Below are 21,382 nucleotides of genomic sequence, written 5' to 3' on the forward strand. Positions count from 1 at the left end.
AAGAATTAAAAAAATTTTTAATGTTGTGAGGAAGGAAAAGATATTAAGGATACTATTGAAAAAGACAAATAGAAAGTAGTTACTACAGGAAACTAGAATTAAAAAGACAAAAAGTCCAAGATAAATAAAGAAGACAAAATTAATTTTTAAAAGAAAGTAGAATAAGAGGAAACAAAATAAGTATGAAAACTGTCAAGAATGGGAGAGACCGAATTCAAAACTCAGGGATTAGAGAAGTGAAGTTAGAACAAAGATGAGATCAAAGAAAATTTTAAATGATGAAGGATTGATTAAAATCGAAATGATAATTTATGGTAAAGTAATATAGAAAAAGAAATAATTAGCACCTGAATTATCCCATGAACTGTAGCCTGCCAGGCTCCTCTGTCCATAGAATTTTCCAGGCAAGATTACTGGAGTGGGTTGCCATTTCCTCCTCCAGGGGATCATCCCCACCCAGGGATGAAACCCATGTCTCCTACACTGGCAGGCAGAGTGTTTACCACTGCGCCACCTGGGAAGCCCTGAATTATCCCAGATAAGCTAAGCTGTGTTCTGTTCTTTTAGGGACCTGTAGGCTCAAGCAACTCCTAGAATTGGAAGTCCACAGATAAGTTCAGTAGCAGAATATACATGCAGAAAGCAGTAAGAATTCTTGATCTTAGCTCTTTGCCTTGGTTGCCAATAAGTGAACCCTTCAGTAAACCTGCACACAGTCGTCTAGTAGTCAAGAGGGTTTTCCTTACAGTGTCGCATCCCACTAGCCATCAATAACAGGACCAAGAAGAGTTGGCTAACAAAGGAATTAATTCCTCAGAAGCTGTCATGATGTATTAGCTGTTCTAGATATAATCTGTTTTCTGTTAGGACATTTGTTCATTTTGTGTCAGAGGAGTGGCAAGAGGTGGAACATGCTGTTCAAATATGTAGTCATTGAAATCTTAGCATAGGGAGTATTTTTCTCACTTGGAACAGTTTATTTTGATTTATCGGTTCAGTTCAGTCGCTCAGTCATGTCTGACTCTGCAACCCCATGAATCGCAGCACGCCAGGCCTCCCTGTCCATCACCAACTCCCGGAGTTTACTCAAACTCATGTCCATCAAGTCGGTGATGCCCTCCAGCCATCTCATCCTCTGTCATCCCCTTCTCCTGCCCTCAGTCCCTCCCAGCATCAGGGTCTTTTGCAATGAGTCAACTCTTCGCATGAGGTGGCCAAAGTATTGGAGTTTCAGCTTTAGCTAATCAGTTCTTCCAGTGAACACCCAGGGTTGATCTCCTTCAGAATGGACTGGTTGGATCTCCTTGCAGTCCAAGGGACTCTCAAGAGTCTTCTCCAACACAGTTCAAAGGCATCAAGGGTGCTCAGCTTTCTTCACAGTCCAACTCTCACATCCATACATGACCACTGGAAAAACCATAGCCTTGACTAGATGGACCTTTGTTGGCAAAGTAATGTCTCTGCTTTTGAATATGCTATCTTGGTTGGTCGTAACTTTTCTTCCAAGGAGTAAGCGTCTTTTAATTTCATGGCTGCAGTCACCATCTGCAGTGATTTTGGAGCCCCAAAAAATAAAGTCTGACACTGCTTCCGCTGTTTCCCCATCTGCTTCCCATGAAGTGATGGGAGCAGATGCCATGATCTTAGTTTTCTGAATGTTGAGCTTTAAGCCAACCTTTTCACTCTCCAGACTCCGCCGTCCTCCGAGGGGCCAGGGTGGCGCACGGCGTGGCGCGCCATGGTCACTGCCGCTGCGGCCGTCGGGAGGGGACTACTCGGCAGTCGTCGTGTGGGCCGTGGCCGTATGCAGTGGCTTTTTTTGTTTTTTGTTTTAATTTATACTGCAAGCTTAATGCTTTAGTTACATATTAAATTTTTTGTACAGGAAGCAGGATCTACATTAAGAATCATGGTCTGCATTATTAGAGTAGGAGGGCTTCTTGGTTTCTGATAGAGATAATGAGTGTTTATTTCTATTGAGACTGACTGCTTTTGAAAATTCCAAGATCTAATGATTTATATATAGCTTTCTAAAACCTCATGACTGATGTTATTATAGGAAGCAAGTGGCTATAATACATACTATAGTAATTTATCCAATGTTGTCAGCTAACTAAAATTTGTTATTTAGACATCAAAGAGAATAAAATTTTTCAATGATTCTGTCCCTTCTAGCATCTTGGCCTATTTTTTTTTTTAAAGGCTGAACTTTCTTAAAGGTTAGAAGCTCTACAGACATAGGGCTACATCAGAATTTAGTTCTAGATCTAACCCATCCTAGCCCTCACCCCAAAACAGGGTGAGTGTCACTTAAGTGAATTTAATATCTTTAGGTCTCTGTTTCACCATTACCAAAATGAAATGAAAGGAAATACTCTCTTGGTTCCTTTTTTAAAGTTTTAAATTTGTTGGTACCCAGGATGTAATTTTATTAAATATTTGAGGACAAATCAAAAGCCACAGTAAGAAAAAGAACCTTAAGTTCTTTTCATTCTGTTTTATAAGTCAAGTTTTTCCCTTTCTAAAGTTGCTCGGAGAAAATTAACCAGCATAGATCCATCCTGATATAACTGACCCCTTTGGCTCCATAAAGCTGATTTGATCCCCTAAAGCAAACATGGACATATTTTGACAGTTTCTACAAACTTTAGAAAATTTAGTGTTGTCAACCATTGTCTTTCGTAAGCCATTCCAGTTTCCAACTGTAATATCTCCTACTACGAAAATTGTACCCATTTTCTTTTATTTTCTTCAAAGTAAAGGAGCAGCTTATCTCTATCCTCCATATAATAATATTTTTATTTTTAATAGACCTGTGTTATAAAAAATATATATCATTAAGTGTCTACCTTGGGTGGTAGTTATTTTTACCAGTGTAAATACCTTGCAGAAAATTGTATTCTTAGGTCAGGAAGTAGCCTATATCTGCTTTTTTATATGAGGTGTAAATAACTTGGAATTTTTAGATACATCATGTGTTCTTTTTCTTTTTGGGATATCTGTAAATCTTCTGTCTTCCTTGATGCTATTGTTTTGGTTTGTCTTTGTTTCTTTTTTTTTTTGTAACTATGATTCCTGAAGGTAAACATCATCATCATAGGATATGTGTCCAGTGTTAGTGGCTCAGTTGTGTCCAACTCTTTGTGACCCCATGGAGTGTAGCCCACCAGGTTCCTCTGTCCATGGAATTCTCTAGGCAAGAATACTAGACTAGGCTCAAAAAACAGACAAACTCAGCAAAATTTAATTTGGTGGTTCTTAAATCAAGAGCCATTTTTAAAATTGAGATGTAGGGATTCTTGGCCTACTGAAATAAAATCTCCAGAGGTGGAGTTTGGAAATCTATGTTTTTGTAAAACATCCAAATTGATGATAAAGAAAGCAATCTATATATCAGTATTTAAGAAAACTGCCCATAATGTATGGCTTTGTACATATATCATCTCTAAATACCAATAACATCTTTTCACCAGTCTCTACCTCCTTTAAAGAAATTTATATATTGTACGCTGCTGCTAAGTCACTTCAGTCGTGTCCGACTCTGTGCGACCCCATAGACGGCAGCCCACCAGACTCCCCCGTCCCTGGGATTCTCCAGGCAAGAACACTGGAGTGGGTTGCCCTTTCCTTCTCCAGTGCATGAAAGTGAAAAATGAAAGTGAAGTTGCTCAGTCGTGTCTGACCCTCAGCGACTCCATAGACTGCAGCCTACCAGGCTCCTCCATCTATGGGATTTTCCTGGCAAGAGTACTGGAGTGGGGTGCCATTGCCTTCTCCAATATATTGTATATACTCTAATAGAAGACAGATTCCCATAACAAGGGAGAATTCCAATAATAGAAGAAAATGTGTTTTGGGCATCATTCATGTATAAAATTATCAGGCAAAATAATCAAACTGTGTACTTGATATTCAGTCTATTAACTTAATTATACATGAACACCACAGAATCACATATACGAAGTGATACGTTTAACATTTAGAAATACTGCTTTGTTTCCATTTACATTTCATGAATTAATTTTTTTAACCTTTCTCATGTGTCTTCAGCATTGGCATCTTTATTGTGGTTAGAGCTATATTTTGAGTAAGAAGAATAGTTGAGTGATGCATTTTTCCAATGCTCACAAAAGGATATGAACTCTTAACACTGGCCTCTTCAAGCAGCATAATTCTGTCCACTTTGTCAGCTTATACCTAAGCTGATAATTTTTTAAAGCAATCTTTTCCTTATAGATTATTTTGGTCTTATTTAAACAGGATGAATTAAACCTTGCTGATTCTGAAGTGGATAACCAAAAACGAGGGAAACGGCATTATGAAGACAAGCAGAAAGAACACTTGGATACTTTAAATAAAAAGAAACGAGAACTAGAAACGAAAGAAAAAGAGCTAGAGGTTATCCATGATTTTTTAAAACATTTTGTTTACAACCTTAGTCATGATTATTAAAGTGCATTTTCCTTAATGTCATATTTCCAAACAGAGACAAGTTGCCTGATGGATATCTGTTTTCTTTGGAGTAATAGCTGTTTCAGTGAATCAACAGAGGGAAAGACTTAGGGACTCTCAAAATGTGGGGACTTCACAGACTAACACGAAGAGTACTTTAGGCAGGACTGCCACAGCCCCTTATCATGCCTCCAGGTGATTTGGAAAATGGCACTCCCTGCTCTGAAATAGTTCCTTACATGCCCAAATTGGCAAGTGCATAGCAGCTTTATGTCAGAAAAATACTCCCCTGCCTCTGAGTTAACTCAGAAGTGAGTTGGGCTACAGTCCAGGCTCCTCCTTACTAATAACCCTGGTTGACAGTGGAAAGCGAAAGCCCTACTTTTAGAGAAAAGTAAGTTGAAGGCAACCATGGTTTAACCTAAAAGAGATGGATTCCAGCTTTGTTTTTACATGTCTTAGGAAAATGGTTTCAACTCGGACTCATTGCCTTATTTATTTAAGACTTAATATACAAATGTCATGAATGGAAGTACTATGTGTGCAAGTGCTTTGGGTTTTTAATATTTTACAAACACAAGGATCTTTATGTTTTCAGTACCATTTGGTATTTAGAATCCATCCTAAAAGTCACAGAAAGCTATGTCTGACCTCAGCATCTGGGGTGCCAAACCTTCATAACTTCTGCTTGAAATTTGTTTTACTAGGAGGTTATGGAGCTCCTCTAAATTGTTAAAGTTGTGTACACTAACGCAATTTTCCTTTGAAAATTTATGATGACTCTGAACTATATTCTCAGTATAAAGCTTAGAAAAATAACATTGATATTAAGTGTAATTAAAATACATTTCTTAAATATAAGTTCAGAATTCTACTTTGCATATTTTGGTACAAATAGTACAGTGAATTGTTGTATCAAAGACGTTTTAAAGTTAGACGTCTGTTATCTTAGGAGAAAATGTCACAAGCAAGACAAATCTGTCCAGAGCGGATAGAAGTAAAAAAATCTGCCTCAATTCTAGACAAAGAAATTAATAGATTAAGACAGAAGATACAGGCAGAACATGCTAGTTATGGAGATCGAGAGGAAATAATGAAGTAAGTGCTTGCTTTTCTACTTTATGATATTATCCATATATATTAGTAAGACAAAAGATATTTATGTAAAACGTTAAGTTTGGGTAAAGTGTTTCTATGGCATATGGTTACAGCTTAACTAGTCTTTCATACATGTAATATTTTTCTTTGGAATTATTATAGAACTTATTAAATATATTTGAGATTTTATGTTTCATTGAATAGCATTTATTTGTTTAATATTTTTTTTTCATAAAATAGGCAGTATCAAGAGGCAAGAGAAAGCTATCTTGATTTGGATAGCAAAGTAAAGACTTTAAAAAGGTTTATTAAATTACTGGAAGAAATAATGATCCATAGATATAAAACATATCAACAATTTAGAAGGTAAGTGCATTAAAAAATATTACCCCATATTATGCATTCTTTGTTTTCAATTCTCCCCTATAAACAATAGAATTAGAAGAACTTTCATGATTCAATTAGAAAAGATGTAGTAGTGCTTGGGACCCTATAATTTAATGAGAGAATTCTAGATTTGAAGGGACTTTTATAAATGAGCTTTTTTAACTTAAACTCCATTAGATGTACCTTACTGGATAACTCATAGATGGCTGTTCAGTCTCTGCTTAAATGGGCCATTTGGAAGCTTATTGGCTCAGAAACAGACTATTTCAGTCTTAGACAGTGGATGTTCTAATGAGAGACAATTTTTTAAGGGCTTTTTATGGGCCCTGTTGAGGCAGGTTCTCAGTTGATTACCCTGATCTCCTAGAACCATGTAGCTCCTTGGATACAGAATCTCTGTTTTGTTCATAGATATATCCCCAGTGCCTACTGTGGTGCCTGAAATGTAGTAGAAACATGATGTATATTGTTTGAATAAATGAGTACAGGGTCAGAGACATGGGATCTCATTAGTATACCCAGAAATGTGCAGATTGTCAGGGATCTATTAACCCGAGCTAAAATCACAAGCAACAGAAATAAACCAGAGGACAGTTGATAGGTAGGCTTGGCTCTTGATATACTTGAATCCTAGGCAGCCCTAGTCTTTCCACCTAACTTATTTTCCCCATGGCATCCCCTCAGTAGCATGTTTTTTAACTCTACTTATACCAAGAACTATTGGAGAAGGAAATAGCAACCCATTCCTGTACTCTTGCCTGGAAAATTCCATGGACTTGGGATCCTGGTGGGCTGCAGTCCACGGGGTTATGAAGAGTTGGAAGCAACTGAGCATGCATCCCCATACCAAGAGCTATAGTCTTAAGACTATAGAATTTTTTTAATTTTTGTAAATTTTAAGTTTCCCTAGTATCAGTTCAGTTCAGTTGCTCAGTTGTCTCTGACTCTTTGTGACACCATGAACGACAGCATGCCAGGCCTCCCTGTCGTCACCAACTCCCAGAGTTTACCCAAACTCTTGTCCATTGAGTCGGTGATGCCATCCAACCATCTCATCCTCTGTTGTCCCCTTCTCCTCCTGCCCTCAATCTTTCCTAGCATCAGGGTCTTTTCAAATGAGTCAGCTCTTCGCATCAGGCGGCCAAAGTATTGGAGTTTCAGCTTCAACATCAGTCCTTCAAATGAACACCCAGGACTGATCTGTTTTAGGATGGACTCGTTGGATCTCCTTTGCAGTCCAAGGGACTCTCAAGAGTCTTCTCGAACACCACAGTTCAAAAGCAGCAATTCTTCTGCACTCAGCTTTCTTTATAGTCCAACTCTCACATCCATACATGACCCTGGAAAAACCATAGCCTTGACTAGACTTACCTTTGTTGGCAAAGTAATGTCTCTGCTTTTTAATATGCTGTCTAGGTTGGTCATAACTTTCCTTCCAAGGAGTAAGCGTCTTTTAATTTTATGGCTGCAATCACCATCTGCAGTGAGGGGAAATTCAAATAAAGGCATAATGAGAAATAGGCCTTGCGTGTTTGGCTATATTCCTTAACTAAACAATGTTATTAGGACTTGACTTAAAGAGTTTCTTGTTTTATCCTTTTGAGGCAGCTTTTAAGTTTTGTTAGGTAGGACCAGAGCAGTCTTCAGTCAAGGACAAATTTTTTTTTACCGGTGAAGCCGTGCTCTTCTGAGTCCTCTGTTGATGCACTGTGAGTTTACTCCACTCGTGCCTGTGGGAATGTGAACTATTCTTGGCTCTGAGTGACCTCGGGGGTTGTTTCTGCTCCTTTTGGGTGTTTCTCTTGCCAGCCTCGGGCAGTATCCCCACACTGCCACTGATAAGAAGGTTGCTTAACCTGGGGATCTCCCAGCCCCTCTGTGGTTCTCTAGAGCTCTCTCAGTCCAGCTCTCTCTTCCCCACACTCTGCTTGTTGAACCGGAGGGCCTGGGCCTCGTCAGACTCCTAAACGGGGCTTCTGGGTGCCACCTGGGTTTTCACTGCCCTTTTACTCTTGTTGTTGTTGTTCAGTCGCTATCATGTCCAACTCTTTGCAACCCCATGGACTACAGCACAACCAGGCTTCCCTGTCCATCACCATCTCCCAGAGCTTGCTCAAACTCATGTCCATCAAGTCGGTGATGCCATCCAACCGTCTCATCCTCTGTCATCCCCTTCTCCTCCTACCTTCAATTGTTCCCAGCATCAGGGTTGGTCTTTTCTAATGAATCAGTTCTTTGCATCAGGTGCCCAAAGTATTGGAGCTTCAACTTCAGCCTCAGTGCTTCCAATGAATATTCAGGACTGATTTCCTTTAGGATTGATTGGTTTGATCTTGCTGTCAACAGGACTCTCAAGAGTCTTCTCCAACACCACAGTTCAAAAGCATCAATTCTTTGGCGCTCAGCCTTCATAGTCCAACTCTCACATCCATCCATGACTGCTGGAAAACCATAGCTTTGACTATACAGACTTTTGTCGGCCAAGTACTGTCTCTGCTTTTTGATATGCTGTCTAAGTTTATCATAGCCTTTTTTCCAAGGAGCAAGCATCTTTTAATCTCATGGCCTTTTACTCTTAATGTGAAAGTAATTTGTGGCGTCCCTAGGGCTCAGTGTGTTTGTTTGCCATCTTTCAGAGATCATTTTGACTGGCATTGCCTGCAGTGTCTGATGTCCAGAGTCTGAAAACTCTTGTTTCATGTATTTTGTCCAGTTTTCTAGTTGTTTCATGCAGAAGAATAAATCTAAAGCCTATTACCACATCTTTTCCAGAAACAGTAGGATTTGTTTTCTTATTGTTATCTTAAAAAATTGTATTTATTTTCTGTTAAAGTATCGGTCTTATAATTTATTATCTTGATATGTTTCTTCACCACTGATAAGTTTTACATTGTTTACCTAATCTTGAGAGGACAATAGAGATGGTTAAATTTTTTTAATTGTTTATCTCTTTACACTGGAGAACCTTGTCACTTTATGAGGACAATCTTTTAGACATCCCATAAGTGGACACTTGAAAAATGCATATCAGTATTTCAGAAGGAAAGTTAACAGAAAATTCTGAATACCAGCTAGCAATAGTTATTGTGGTAACAAAGGAAAGACTGAAGCTATCAGTATTTTCAAATATGGAAATGTAATGCAGTTTAGGAAGGGAATTGGGAGGGAAAAGAATAAAATACAGTTATTCTAAAGAAAGGAGCCTTAAGTTCTTTAGGAACAAATAGCCAGTTACCTATCCCCCAGATTTTATTTTCTCATTAACACTCCCCACCAAAAGGAATCAAGGCTCCTTGGAGAAGTGGTTAATAATATGGAGCTGAGCAGGGAAGGTATAGATGCCAGAAACGTAAGAAAGTGCTCCCCAAAATGTAGAGTCATGATGAAAGGACATAGGCATCTTGAAAGAGGCTCCCACTGGCAAACTGTGGGACAATTTGAGGACCACAGTAAACAAGAACAGTAATAGATGGTGGGGCTTCCTTGGTGGCTCCATGGTAAAGAATCCACCTGCCAGTGCAGGAGACTCGAGTTCGATCCCTGGATTAGGAAGATCCCCCAGAGAAGGAAATGGCAACCCACTCCACTATTCTTGCCTGGGAAGTCCCATGAACAGAGGAGCCTGGCAGGCTACAGTCCACATGGTCACAAAAAGCTGGACACAACTTAGCAACATCAAATGAATGGTAACCCAGTGAATAAAATAGCAGTCTGACTGCATCCTTATAAAAAAGAGTGTAAATAAATAATTGAGGAAGAAGGGAAAGGTCTCCCTGACAGCAGGATGCCATCTGATAAATAAGTGGAGTTTGTGTTGTGTGAGGCAGTGTGTAAGGTACTGCAGATGCGTGACTGAGAGATTGCCCTCGCCATTTTTGCTACTATAAGGTTAGGAGGAGACAAGCTAATGAATAGGCCATTTACCACTATCTTAACACTGCTAAAGTTTAATCCTCTCAAGGGCATGATTTATGTCTTCTGTGTTAGGGTGATATCTTGTATAAATTAGTTGATTGATACATTCATATGGACTGACTGTAATACAATGGATTTTATTCTGTGTGGGACATTTTTATTCATCTTATAGATGTTTTATTTATTATAAAATGAAATGAATTGATAAAAATATGGAGACATAAATATAAAGACAAGGACAAAATCACCTAAAATTTTACCTATTTAAATGGGCACCAGTGTTAACACCCTGGCATATTTTCATCTGGTCTTACATGCTGGTTTAAAGCTCATGCCGAATCTACAGTTCTCTAAAACTTTGTAATCTTTTTAATGTGCCCAATGTCTTTTTTCAAGGTGTTTGACTTTACGATGTAAATTGTACTTTGACAACTTATTATCTCAGCGGGCCTATTGTGGAAAAATGAATTTTGACCACAAGAATGAAACTCTTACTATATCAGTAAGTATCTTAACTCTCTCTTTGCATGTTAGTCATTAGAAGGATAACCTGCTTCATTTCTTTTTCTGGGCAGAGGGCTGCATTTCTTTTGATGATAGGTTGATCTGTTGTCATAGGAAACAAAAGAACTTATTTTTAAGTTAAAGATAGTTTTTGCTAAAGTGTTGAAAATTAAATTAATTCTACTGACTAAAGCTGCTGTTGTAGCTCTTTCCCTTCCCCCTGTGGACAACCAAATTATTCTTATGGTGATAATTAAGGAATTTTGTTTTCAGTGGTAAATGTTTACCATCTCTTCTCACTCCACTGGCTCCTTTTTAAAATTCATACAGCATGTTAAATTTTGTGGGACATTATAGAAAGTCTAATTATTTTCAAAAGCAGTTTAACCACTAGATGTCACTAGAAATCAAATAACAAAAGTAAAAACAACTATTTCTTGGCACTTAGAAATATTTGACAAAAAGAAAGAAGACAATCTGGTTAACAGTAGCATCAAAAACAATAAAATACCTAGGAATAAATTAACCAAAGAAGTGAAAGATCTATACAGTGAAAAGTATAAGACATTGACAAAAGAAATTGGCAGAGACACAAGTAAACGGAAAGATAACCTTTATATGCGAATCAGAAGGGTTGATATTGTTCAAATGTCTCTACCATCCAAAGCTGTCTATAGAGTCAGTGCAGTCCCTGTCTAAATTCCAAAGGCTTTGTTCACAAAGAGAAAAAACAGTCATAAGATTTGAATGGAACCAGATAAGATAGTAGCTAAAGCAATCTGGAGAAGAAAGAACAGTCTGAAAGCATCACATTTCCTGATTTCAGGCTGTGTTACAAATATATGGTAGCCAAAACAGTAACCAAAATAGACATATAGACCAGTGGAACTGAATTCTTTGTTCTTGAATTGTATATTCTTGGCTCCTTTTTCAAATATTAGTTTTCTGTATTTGCATGGGTTTATTTCAGGGCTCTCAAATTCTATTCTATTGGTCTATTTGTCTATTTTTATGCCAGCACTTATACTGTATGTATATTTGAAAGTTGCTTAGACAGTAGATCTCAAAAATTCTTACCGCTGAAAGAAAAAAAATGGCAACTGTGTGAGTTGATGGACATGTTCACCTTATTGTGGTGATAATTATTTTGCAATATATATGTTTGTGTTGTGTTCTATACCTCAAAGTTATACAATGTTAAATGTCAGTTTTATCTCAATGAAACTGGATGGAGGCAATAACGGTTTTCATTTCCCTAATATTAGTACTCTTATTAAGCTTTTGGAATTTTGGTATGTTAGACCTGGTTAAGAGGAGAAAATGTTTTCAATTAGATTTCTCACAGTAAAACAGAAGCCAGTTACACAGCTTATATTTTTACTTAAAATATTTTAAATGGAATAGATGTCATTTCCAAGTCATTGACTGATTTTGTTGCTCATCTTCATTTTTACTATAAATTCATCCTTTTTAAAATAGTAGCCAACCACTTCTGTAAAGAAATTAATCTGACTTTTTTCTGCATTTTGTTTTTTTTTTTTTACCTCCTTTAAGGTTCAGCCAGGAGAAGGAAACAAAGCTGCTTTCAATGACATGCGGGCCTTATCTGGCGGTGAACGTTCTTTTTCCACGGTTTGCTTCATTCTTTCTCTGTGGTCCATTGCTGAATCTCCTTTCAGATGCCTGGATGAGTTCGATGTCTACATGGTAGTGTTAACTTTTAAATACTCTAGTTTTTCTCTTTTTTTGGTGGTGGTTTGAAATGTATATTTTGAAAGGAGACTATTCGTTTGTTAGTTCTTCTCAACAGAAAAGATTCTGCTTTGACAGTTCTGTCTGTGATAACTGGTAGGGAAGAGCTAAAGAATCCCAGTTCTTTCCCTTGCTAACACACCACACTGACAGGGCCCCCACGGTGGACTTGTGCTCTTTTCCCTCGTTTATTATGATAAGCAGTTCACCACCCTTGCTGTGACCTTCGTACCACTGTTGTCTCTTTTCCTGTTCAGCCACGCTTTTCAAAAGAACAACCTCTATAACGTGAGGAGCAAGAACATTGGACTTTGAAGTTAAAAAACTTAACATTGAGGCCTGCCTCTGTCACCAGTTACCCAGGTGACTGTGGACTCAGTATCTATCCTCCTCAGGCCTCAGTTTCTTCATCTATAAAATAAGGTCCTCAGCCTTTCCTCCCTCATAGGGTTAGAGTGAGGCTCCAGTGAGGTCTGCCTCACTGTGGTTCAGTGAGGTTCACAGTAAGCCTCTCACTTCCGCTGTTCATCCTTCATTGTTCACTAAACCCACTGCAATCTGTGTTTGGACTGCAGTACTGCAGCAAAGCTTGTTTAGCAAGGATCATAAATGAACGTTAATTCTTTGAAGTATTTGTACCACAGACTGAGCCTCCGTCTCTTGGGGTTTCCACACTCCTCTTTTTTCTCAATGTGCCAGTCTGTCCCCACCACCCCAGTTCACGTGCCCTTAAATGTTTAAGGTCTTCTTTGTTTTTTATAGTGGTGTGAGTTTCCCTGGATATTATGTTCTGCTTACTCCTCCACCTGTCACACACACACACACACAGTCCGCAGTCTAGTACCTACATTTGCTTCTGTTGCTGCTAAGTCACTTCATTCGTGTCTGACTCTGTGCAACCCTATGGACAGCAGCCCTCCAGGCTCCTCTGTCCACAGGAGTCTCCTACATTGGATTCCTACCAGATCTAAGCATCTCGCCTGACATCTCTCTTGCCCCCGGTGAGACCTCATCTAGTGAACGGCCTACATCCCAAACTCAGCATGTCTGAGACTGAATTGGTTTTCCACTCAAAGCTTTTCTTTTCTTGAGTTCTTTTCCTTGATTATTCACAAATTGCCATTACCAACCCAACACCTGACTGCAGCACCAGTGATTTATCTCTGATTCTTCTTTCCTTGTTACACATTAAGTCTGACCTCTGTCTCTTCCTCTTCTATAATTTCTCCCTAGCCTCTGCTCCTTCTGTCACCTCTTCTGTCCTCAGCTCTTGGTCATTGTCTTCGTTTCCTGTCCAGACTTCCAGACTTTAATCCTGTTCCTTCTCACTTTCTCCTCACCATCTTGCCAGGTTTCTGTTTCTAAAATAAATCTAATTGTGATCACTCCCTTGTTTAAAAGTCTTTGGTTTAATTCTGTAGGGTGACTTTGAGACCCTTTATGATACTGTATCCATCTACTTTTTCAGCTGGACTAAGCTGTTTGTGATTTTCCAAACACTGTGCCCTTCTTCCTTGTATGTCACACTCTGACTTATCTTTCAAGACTTGGTTTGGATGTCACCTTTATGTAGCCTCCATACCACCACCCTGCAGACAGGATTAGGGACTTCTCAGTTTCCTCAACACCACCTTATATCAACTCATGCAATTGTATATTTTTATATTTTATAGTATATAATGTTCACCCACATGGTGCTAGTGGTAGAGAATCTGCCTGCCACTGCAGGAGACACTAGTGACAGGTTTGATCCCTGGGTTGGGAGCATCCCCTAGAGTAAGAAATGGCACCCCACCCACTACAGTATTCTTGCCTGGAAAATTCCATGGGCAAAAGAGCCTAGTGGACTATAGTCCATGGGGTCACCAAAAAAAAAAAGAGAGAACTGAACACTACTACTATATAATATTCAACCTATTATACACATTTTATTATTATGTATTCTATTCATTTAACTTTCATTTTGTTGCATTCTCCTATTTTCATGTCTGAATCACTCACCAAATTATTTTTTAAGTTATCAACCATGTCTTAATCATATTTCTACCTCTTAATGCCTAGTCCATAATTAGGATTTTAGAAAATGCTTAGTTGCAAATCAGAATTCATATTTGCAAACCACGTCAGTGGATTTTTTTTCTATGCTGTCATTGCTGAAGATTAAGAAATTCCTTTGAGATTTGGATTCAAAGCTGATTCACCAGTCATAGATGATGATTGCTCTTTCCATACAATATTTTTGCCAGAATGCCATTATGCAGTCTTATCACGCATATTATTTTTCATATTTAATTCTGAATAATTTCTCATTCAGAAACTTAGAGGTTTTTAATTGGAGTGACATTTTGCCTTGTTCAAACTATTCAGAAAAATGTACCCAAGTTTGGAGAACCAGTCTAAAGGAAATGAATAAATATTTCTTGGTGCATTGGCAGCTTTGTTATTAAACAATAGACTTCCCTCCAGGCATTGTTTTGAATGGACAGTATTCAGTCTGGGCAAGCCCTAGTTACTTTTGTACCTTACATTAGACTACAGATATGCCCAATGGAAGAATTTCTAGGGTAAGAGTCACTGAGCAGTATAGCCAGGATGCTGGGCCCTTGTCTGCCCTCCATAGTCCAGGTTCTAAACCACCATACTGTATGGCCACATGTGGTTTCATTTGCTTGTGTTTTCATATTTCCGGAGTTTTCACGAAAGGGGAGGGATACTTTCATTTTTATCGTTTTTTATTATTTAATTCAGAAGATGTAAACACAAAGTTTAATTCATTTAGTTTCACAACCTGCTGTATATAAACAGGCATTTTTTCCCTATACACTGATATGCCATTTAAAGATTCAGTTGAGAAGTTAGTCTATAAATTCGAACTTATTACTATTGTACAAATTGTAGAAGGTGATGAGGACAGAGTTTTTAAAACACCTTAATCATTGAGGGAAAATTTAAGAGATTTAATAAGTTTGAATCTGGTCACTTTTGATACCATTCTCCTAACTATTACTGTAGAAATTAGATTAACTTTGCAACAGCTAGTTTTGACTATTTTCTGATTATTTTAATTGTTAACTATATTGGAGGCAAGGAGCTATACTTAAAAAGACTATAGAAATTTCTGAAAGATATATACATTCAGTTATTTTCCCTAATAATTTAGATACTGGGTTTCACAGTATGTAAGAGTTGCTTGACATTGTAGATAAGATAATGGATGATCCTTAGATAAAAATCCAAGGGTGTGTAAAATCCAAGGCTGCTTCCCCAAGAGTATAATTGACACGGCAGCAGCTCTAACTTCTGCCTCTGTTCTCCAGGATATGGTTAACCGGAGGATTGCGATGGACATGATACTCAAGATGGCGGATTCCCAGCGCTTCAGACAGTTTATCCTGCTTACCCCTCAAAGCATGAGGTAATTTAAAAGTTTCTTCTATGAATATGTATATGCATATATATGTCAAGTATATAAAAGGAAGAAATCCTTTATATTCTTAATTTTTTAATGCAAATTCATAAGTGACCAATAAAAACAAATCCCTAACTCATTCCAGAGATTGAAGGTAGTTTTTCCTTATTAGATATTTAAAATACTGTTTGTGTTATCTTCCTTCCATAATAGAGGAGGTTTTATTTGAATGTGAGTGTTTACTTTTTAGTATTTCTGTCTTGAATCTGCTCTTCTGTGGTTATCAGGAACCAACTAATATAAAGTGATTTTAGTAACTTACTTGGATGAAAGAAATAATTCATAGTCTCCCTAATCTTGAATCTTTTTCTGGTGACTTACAAGTCTTTCTAAACAAAGAATGCTACTTTGCTGTCAGTCAGCATTTATTAGGTTCCTGCATGATGTCAGGCTCTGTGTCACTTAAAGTTGATATTCTTTCTCTAAAATGGTCACTTGATCATTTGGGGATTGAAGTTTATGACAGGAAATATTCAGGTGACTCCTTCCTGGCAAGATAAGAAGAGTAAGAGAATTAGATGTTATATAAATCTCCTTCATTTTCTTTTTCCTCCAAAGTGAAAACTCATGGCATTAATCAAGAAGTTAATTTTTGAAAATGAGAATTTATTTCCTTCTTGTAAATTATATTTCTCCTAGAATTTCAGATATCAGACTTATATCCCCTTCCCCATTAGCAGCCATTTGACATATTTTCATGAGGTAGTATTAGAATTTTTTTTAATGTGAAAAACTTTACTTGGAAATTGGAGTAATTAATTTTGCTTCTTTTAGTTCACTTCCATCAAGTAAACTGATTAGAATTCTTCGAATGTCTGATCCTGAAAGAGGACAAACTACATTGCCTTTCCGACCTGTATCTCAAGAAGAAGACGACGACCGGAGTTGATTTGTGACTTGATACGCCATGTCCTCATGTTGAAAGACATGTAAAGGGAAAAAACATCCAGGACTATTTAAAGTAAAGTGAAACAAGGTATTCTAAAATAAAAGAAACTCCTTTATGTATCTAACATTATGTATTACAAAACATGTAAATAAGCCTAGAAGACCAGCCACAACCAGCGATTTAAAATTACAGTTATTTTACTTTGAGAAAATCCAATTTCATAGTACTGGTTTTAAATCTTTTTGTTTTTTATTTTAACCATCTACTTTTATAGATTCTTTTTCAGAAGTTTCAAATTTTGTACATATGTACATGTACATATCTTGTTAAGTTTGGGTTCATTTCTATAGTATTTTGTAAGAATTAAAATAAACATTTGAGCATCTGGTTATATTTAGTTTTGCTTTTCCAGGATATTACATTATTCTCATGGAAGGGGGCAGGGCTGTGGGCAGGGACCAGCTTCCAGTAGATTTATTGTCTGTTTTGTGCATATTAACGAGGAAAGACCTACACAGGACCATAGAAACCTTGGTCACACCCTCTGCATAGGTTACCGTTAATCCTGGAGCTATGACTACAGATCTGGACTATAGTTTTAATTACTGTGTTTCATCACATTTAAGATGCTATTAAGGCACTTTCTCAGAGCACTAAAGCACTGCCAACTCTGACACAGTGCCTTTCCCTCAATCGTTGACCATCAGCCATCCAGCTAAATGTCCGATCTGTGTCAGAACCAGGTTACAACCCACTTGTGCACCCTGACCTGCAGTGTGCTTGCTTTCTTTAGAGTCCCTCGGTTTGCAGTCCAAAGTCTCTCAAGCTCTGGCTCAGCTGAGAGGACGCAGGTCAGAGGGACTCTGCAGACCAGGCTGAGAAGAAGGGCTGGGGAAACAGCCGCAGGCAGCTCCCCCTGGAGCAGAGAAGCTACCAAAGTCAAAGGCCCGGCTGCTGGGGGCGGGGTGGGGTGGAGCGGCTGTCAGTTGTGAGACACATCCTGATTTAGAGTTGTTAAGAAGTGTGCTGCTTAGAATGATAAAATAACAGCCTGTTGTAAGCAGTTGTGTTTATGAATGCTTTTTTTTTTTTTAAAGAAAACATGAGTAGGACTCCTGTTTGTATTCTCATGTTTGATACTAGGATTAGTGCTAACCTTTTTAAAAAGATGTGCATATCCAACAAGAATTCCCTCTGTTGCTAGCAGTAAATATTTATGAAGTTGAAGTATTTTAAGAAGAAGGCAGTATTTTAAAAGCAGCAACACTTCTGTAGGTACTGAGAAAAATTGGATTTGTTTTGGGTGAGGGGAGGGAGTCGAATTTAGTCCTAAGCAGAGATCAATTGGTAAATGAGACGTTCAAAACTGTGCTTTTGTAATCTAAGAATTTGCAGAAAGAGGAAACATGCTGAATGTTTTAAACATCCCCCACTACCAAGACAAAGTCTGATTTTTTTTAAAGTTACATTTATAATTCATTTGTATCAAAACTATTTTAACATACATGTGCTTTTTCAAATAAAAAAAAAAGTAGAATATACCAAATGCATAAACTTTTATCAGCTACACAGCTTCAGTGTCTTGAGTCTTTGTGGTCATTTTTTAACGTTGTGGTTCTTAATACAAAATGGGAAAACTCCTTAGGTATCCAGGCATTTCTTGTTGAGCTGAAAATTTTTCATTGCTTTGGCCTCACAGAGTTTTGGTTTCAACTATCATAAGTAAAAATATTTTTCAATTAATGTTTTAATTAGTGGTAATATTAATTAGAATAAAAAGAAATTGCTTTTTAAAAATATGTATAACTTCTAAAAATAAAACTTTATATATATTCAAAGTGATGTTTCTGTGAATTGGAGAAGATATTATAATTGACAAAATCAAGCCTCTTTGTGAATAGTGACTTGAATGCCTCATACAGATGACTCTTCCACCCCTGATTTATCAGGGCACCTATGACTGAACCGAGTCATAAAGTCTTGGGAAAGAAGGAAGAAATGCTTCCTTGGGCTTTTAAATCCTACCTTCTCAGAATTTTGGGGTGAAAGTGAAAGTTGCTCAGTTGTGTCCAACTCTGTGAGGCCATGGACTATACAGTCAGTGGAATTCTCCAAGCCAGAATACCAGAGTGGGTAGCCTTTCCCTTCTCCAGGGGATCTTCCCAACCCAGGGATCAAACCCAGGTCACCAACATTGTAGTCGGATTCCTATCAGCTGAGCCACAAGGGAAGCCCAAGAATACTGGAGTGGGTAACCTATCCCTTCTCCAGCAGATCTTCCAACCCAGGAATTGAACCGTGGTCTCCTGCATTGCAGGCGGATTCTTTACCAACTGAGCTATGATTAAAATCATTCTCAAGTAAACCAAGATGTAAATAATAGTATTTCTCATACTGATGATTAATCCTAGAGATTCAGGGATCACATTCTTAAGTATTTTCCAAATTTTCCCTTCTCCCTTCTTCCCATCACCTGATTCTTCCCATCACCTGATGCCTTTTTGCATGTCTTCAAAATGTCTGGGCTGTTTTATATGGAGATCTACATGTTTTATATGGAGATCTAAATTTTTATTTGGAGTTCTGCCTAAGAAACTGTTGCCTGCAGCTCAAAACCTGGATCCGAATTGTTGCTGACTGATGAACATCAAGTGATCCAGAGTGCCTGATGGGAAAGTTTCCTGAATATGAATTAGATGTGTGGTACAAATTATGTCCTGAGTCAATAGTTATCTGGTTAGATTTTTTACTTTATTCATCTACATAGAGGCCTGTACTTTGTATCACTCAGATTTTCAGAATAGATTTGAAATGTGTAGCTCTAAAAGTTACTGATATTTCATGATTTTAAACTAAGTACCTGTGGGCTTGAAGGTATATCAAAATATTTTTTGATATATCTTTAAGGAGTTTTGTTCTTTAAAGAGTGAGTATAAATTAGTTGTTTCTTTGAGTCGGCAAATGAAAATTTTATATAATATCGATCGATACCATGTGCTAGGGACTATTTTAAGCACTGGTAATCCTACTGTAATACAAAATCTACCTTCATGGAGCTTAAAGTCTAGTTAGAGAAACAGTACCGCATGTTATTTCAGGGTATGGTCATTGCTATGAATAATAATAGGGTAAGGAATTGAGATGGAGAGGAGAGGTGTTTTGGATGGAGTGTTAGGAAAAGACTTGGCAGAAGCTGATATTTAAGCAGAGGTCTGAAACAAGTAAGAGAAGAGCCATGGAAAGATGGATGTAGGCTTAACACTTCGAGGCGGAGATGAGTGCAAAGGCCTTAGTGTGAGAATGAACTTCACGTTTCAAAATCTCAAGGCCAGAACTTGGTGAGTGTAAGGAATGAAGTTCATAGGCAGACAAAGAAGTGAGATGGTTTGAGGTCCTGGGCAGGTTTTCAGACCTTGTATGGAGATCATTTTCAAAGAATCTCTCCGCCTATGACAGGAGTTAGGAGGAGTTAGGAGTTTGGGCCAACATGGAAAGAGCAAACGAATCTGGAGACTTCCACCATGATCCAGGTGAAAGGTCACAGGGGTGACTTGGACCAGATAATGAGGATAGAAGCCTTCAGATTTGAAGTTCAGAGGCAGTGGGACTTGCTGATGAGAATACTGTTGACCCTTGAACAACACGGGAGTTAAGGGCAGTCAAAAATCCAAGTTTATCATCAGCCCTCCACATACGCATTTCTGCCCTGGCATCGTGGTTTGGAAAGCACTGTTGTTTAGTCACTAAGTCGTATACAACTGCATTGTCGTTGACTGTAGCCCACCAGGCTCCTCTGTCCATGGGATTTCCCAGGCAAGCACACTAGAGTGGGCTGCCATTTCCTTTCAGTATTTACTATTGAAAAGATCCACCTACAAGTGGGCCCACACAGTTCAAATCTGTACTATTCAAGGGTCAGCTGTACTGTAGAGCTGTGAGAGAAACCAAGGATCATTGGCCGGGGAGTCTGGGGTCCAAAAACCTGGATGAGTGATGGTGTCACTCATAGAGCTAGGGAAGATGTGGGGTAGGGGAGAAAAATGGACGGCTGGCGGGGACACAGACTGGCTCTGATTTGAGCAGGCAGTGGCGTTTGAGACAATCGTTTAGTTAATTGGGTATTTGATGGGTTACTTTATGTTGGTAAATGTAAGAACTTGGGAAATGATAGCATAAGGTAAGAGTCTAGAGATCTATATTTTGCTGCAAAATGCTGGGAAGAACCCAAATTGCATGCCCAAGATATTTGGGAAACTGAATTGCTTACACGAAAGGCCCAATGGGAACTGTGTCATTTTATTTAGAAGCTAATTGACTCTCATTTTCTCACTAAACCCCTACACATCCGGTGAGGTAAGGCTCTCTGAAGATGTCTGCTGAAGCGTGTGTTTTACTTCCTGACATGGTTTCCGACGGTGTAGAGGAAATAAGCATCTGGCTTCTTTAAGAAAGTTGTTCATATTATTCATCTAGAGACCGTGATTCTGAAGGAAAACTACAGGGAAGATGAAGCCTTCAAGCAGTATGAGTCCTTTTTAGAAATAGTTTTATAGCTATTCAAGAAAAATGAAATAATACAAGAGGAAATAAGGGAACTTAGTATTTCAAAACACAGAAAGAGTTCAAGTTAGCATAAAAGTAAGACATTTGGAAGCATTTTCCTTTCAGGACAGCAGGAGTTAAAGAGCCAGGTAACAGCATAATCAAAATAGCTGAGTATAAGCTGAAACAGAGAACGGAGGCCACCGAATAATGAGAGGATGCCCATAGCTTCTCCTTTCTCAAGGGACCAATGAGGCTGGGAGGGACACAGGTTCCTGAGCATCCTTGTCACTGAGGGGGGTGTGTGTGCTTGTTCTGTGAGGGACACAGGTTCCTGAGCATCCTTGTCACTGAGGTGTGTGTGTGTGTGTGTG

The 21,382-nt window shown here is 38.3% G+C and overlaps 1 protein-coding gene and 1 long non-coding RNA gene across 3 annotated transcripts in view; one reads left to right on the top strand and one right to left on the bottom strand.

The window, feature by feature from the left end:
• SMC6 (structural maintenance of chromosomes 6) overlaps positions 1-18,037 on the top strand; it is a 76,385-nt gene extending 58,348 nt beyond the window's left edge. Inside the window, exons 21-27 of one of the 2 annotated variants that reach the window (XM_040225011.1) lie at positions 4,261-4,398; positions 5,405-5,550; positions 5,791-5,916; positions 10,249-10,354; positions 11,911-12,063; positions 15,426-15,523; positions 16,352-18,007. In XM_040225011.1, coding sequence (XP_040080945.1) covers positions 4,261-4,398; positions 5,405-5,550; positions 5,791-5,916; positions 10,249-10,354; positions 11,911-12,063; positions 15,426-15,523; positions 16,352-16,466 — 882 coding nt within the window. In that variant the 3' untranslated portion in view covers positions 16,467-18,007. Of the gene's footprint in view, positions 1-4,260; positions 4,399-5,404; positions 5,551-5,790; positions 5,917-10,248; positions 10,355-11,910; positions 12,064-15,425; positions 15,524-16,351 lie in introns of both variants that reach the window. The other variant, XM_040225012.1, reaches the window with a different exon arrangement.
• Positions 491-17,289, bottom strand: LOC120851925. Its single transcript, XR_005718441.1, has 3 exons — positions 17,207-17,289; positions 13,179-13,184; positions 491-524 (listed from the first exon to the last, which is right to left on the bottom strand). It is a non-coding gene; the product is annotated as an uncharacterized LOC120851925 (long non-coding RNA).
• Positions 18,038-21,382: the final 3,345 nt, after the last annotated feature.

This window comes from Oryx dammah, unplaced genomic scaffold (genome assembly GCF_014754425.2).
Source record: "Oryx dammah isolate SB20612 unplaced genomic scaffold, SCBI_Odam_1.1 HiC_scaffold_25, whole genome shotgun sequence".
In the NCBI taxonomy this organism is placed as follows: Eukaryota; Metazoa; Chordata; class Mammalia; order Artiodactyla; family Bovidae; genus Oryx; species Oryx dammah.